The following is a 2,111-nucleotide window of genomic DNA, read 5'->3' as shown; positions in this document are numbered from 1 at the left end:
GTAAACTGCTCCACATAGTATGGCAGGGTTCTCTCACAACAAGGAACGTGGTCATTAGCACTGGGCGTTAATAAGGTTCAAGGCGATACCATCTACCCCATATAGTCTGGCACCTCACTCGTGTTTCCATTATCAACACTTGAATCAATTCTTTTCCAGTTGAAATTGTCACTGTTTATCAATTGTGGTGAACTGGTTAACAATCCTTGCACTAATTTATTGATGAGGAAAGATGGGGGGATGATGAAGGAGGTGACGAGAAGGTTTACAGGCAACCCCTTGTGGGACGCTCAGGATCAACGTCTGCTCCCTAAAGTGGTAGACGGTAAGTGTGTGTGTGTGTGTGTGTGTGTGTGTGTGTGTGTGTGTGTGTGTGTGTGTGTGTTCAATGAGCTGTGGATGACAAAAAACAAGTAATATGGTATTATTTGTGCGGTATTCATTTATATTAATAATGTGTTCCGTACTGTTGTCACACGTCATGTTTCAGAACCGTCTCTTAATCATATCCCACTACTTAATGACGCCCTTTAGTCAGCACCCTTGTGACACCCCCCCTGCTCCTGAACTTGTTGTGTAGTTATTACTCCTCGTGCACCATCATCCCTCTGAGTGTTACACACACACACACACACACACACACACACACACACACACACACACACACACACACACACACACACACGCTAAGTACTACATGTTCATTACTATAAAGTCAAGTGAGGCTTTACATTAAAAATTCCAACTTGATTATGTTTTTGGACCCCGAATTATGAATTGGTGTCCTTAGGTGGTTCAGTAACCACAAATAATTCACAATGACCCGAAAAGTGACCAAGTTGACCTCCAAGGAGGTCCAGCATCTCGTCTCACTCCGCATCAGCGTCCTCGGCGACGGGGGTCAAGGGGTAGTTTACCTCGTCCCTTGGCAGGATGAACCTGCCGTCCTAAAAGTCGGCATTTCAGAATCTTCCTCAAAATATACCCATTTCAAACAGGAAGCCAAACTAATGTCTGAAGCCGATGGCGCCGGCGGCGTTCCTATACTTCTGGCTGTTGCACCACACACTCCAGCCATCGTGTGCTCTTTCAGCGGCAAGAAGACCCTCGCATACCATATGTTCAATAATAAGAAAAAGTACAACCTACTAGAACTTGGGGTTTTGGCCGGCAAGCAACTCTTGCAGCTCCACAAGAAAGGCATTATACACAACGACATCAAACCTGACAACATAATGGTCAACGGTGGTCGTGTGGCTCCCCAAGTAAACCTCATCGACCTCGGACAGGCATGCAAGGCGGGCGAGAGTCTCAACTGGGACCGTGACCCCAACAGGTCTTTGTGGCGCGCACCCGAGGTGTGTCGTGGCCAGCCCAGCACACCCGAGTCCGACGTATTCTCCTTCGGGGTCTTGATGAAGAATCTACTTGGTGAGGTCTCTGGCGACCATCCTAACACCACTTTTGTAACCAAAACTGCCTTCAACAATGACCCCAGCCAGCGACCCTCCCTTAAGAACTTTCTCCGTCAGTTGTTTTACGCCATTCAAGAGGACGCCGCTTCCTCCCGCCAACCTTGTTGATATAAACTCAATAGATATAAATTGATTGAATAGTTTATCATTAACCTTTATGTTGTTCCCTATGTGATGTGTTTAATGGCATGTGTACTACATTATCTATCTCTAGCACAACTTTCCTCTCAGTCACAGCTGTTCCCCGGCCTCACACACACACACACACACACACACACACAGTACCATTAGTTATTAGAATAAAGATAAATTTATAAACAAAGGAACATTTTATTCAGCGACGAACGACTCCAAGAAACTGATGACCAAAATGATCTTACGATAATATTAAATTGGTGAAATAAATTAACACCTTGAGTCACTCTTGAGAACCTCGTTGTCTTCTTCACCATTTTGTTCCCATGAAAAAAACAAAACAAAATAAATTCACCAGAATTAAAACTTATGATCGGATATAATTATTTTTTATCCGGATGTGTTGTTTTAATTGTACATAAAATCTTAACTGTTTATTGTTTCATTGTGAGAATATTTCATTATAGTGTAGATATACAATGTTTACTTTTCCTTCCCATA

At 43.5% G+C, this 2,111-nt stretch overlaps 1 protein-coding gene across 1 annotated transcript; it reads left to right on the top strand.

The window, feature by feature from the left end:
- Positions 1–818: 818 nt before the first annotated feature.
- On the top strand, positions 819–1,583 carry LOC121877297 (casein kinase 1-like protein 4). The gene has a single exon (XM_042382975.1). It carries the CDS (start codon positions 819–821, stop codon positions 1,581–1,583), a length of 765 nt encoding a protein of 254 aa, XP_042238909.1.
- The last annotated feature ends 528 nt before the right edge of the window (positions 1,584–2,111 follow it).

Source organism: Homarus americanus, unplaced genomic scaffold (assembly GCF_018991925.1).
Source record: "Homarus americanus isolate GMGI-L3 unplaced genomic scaffold, GMGI_Hamer_2.0 scaffold367, whole genome shotgun sequence".
Taxonomy (NCBI): domain Eukaryota; kingdom Metazoa; phylum Arthropoda; class Malacostraca; order Decapoda; family Nephropidae; genus Homarus; species Homarus americanus.
The sequence above is the reverse complement of the archived record's forward strand: the minus strand, read 5'-3'. Positions and strand labels throughout refer to the sequence as shown.

Bases quoted from the DNA above. Each gene is read 5' to 3' on its own strand.
- LOC121877297 (XM_042382975.1), top strand. From the start codon at position 819: ATGACCCGAAAAGTGACCAAGTTGACCTCCAAGGAGGTCCAGCATCTC.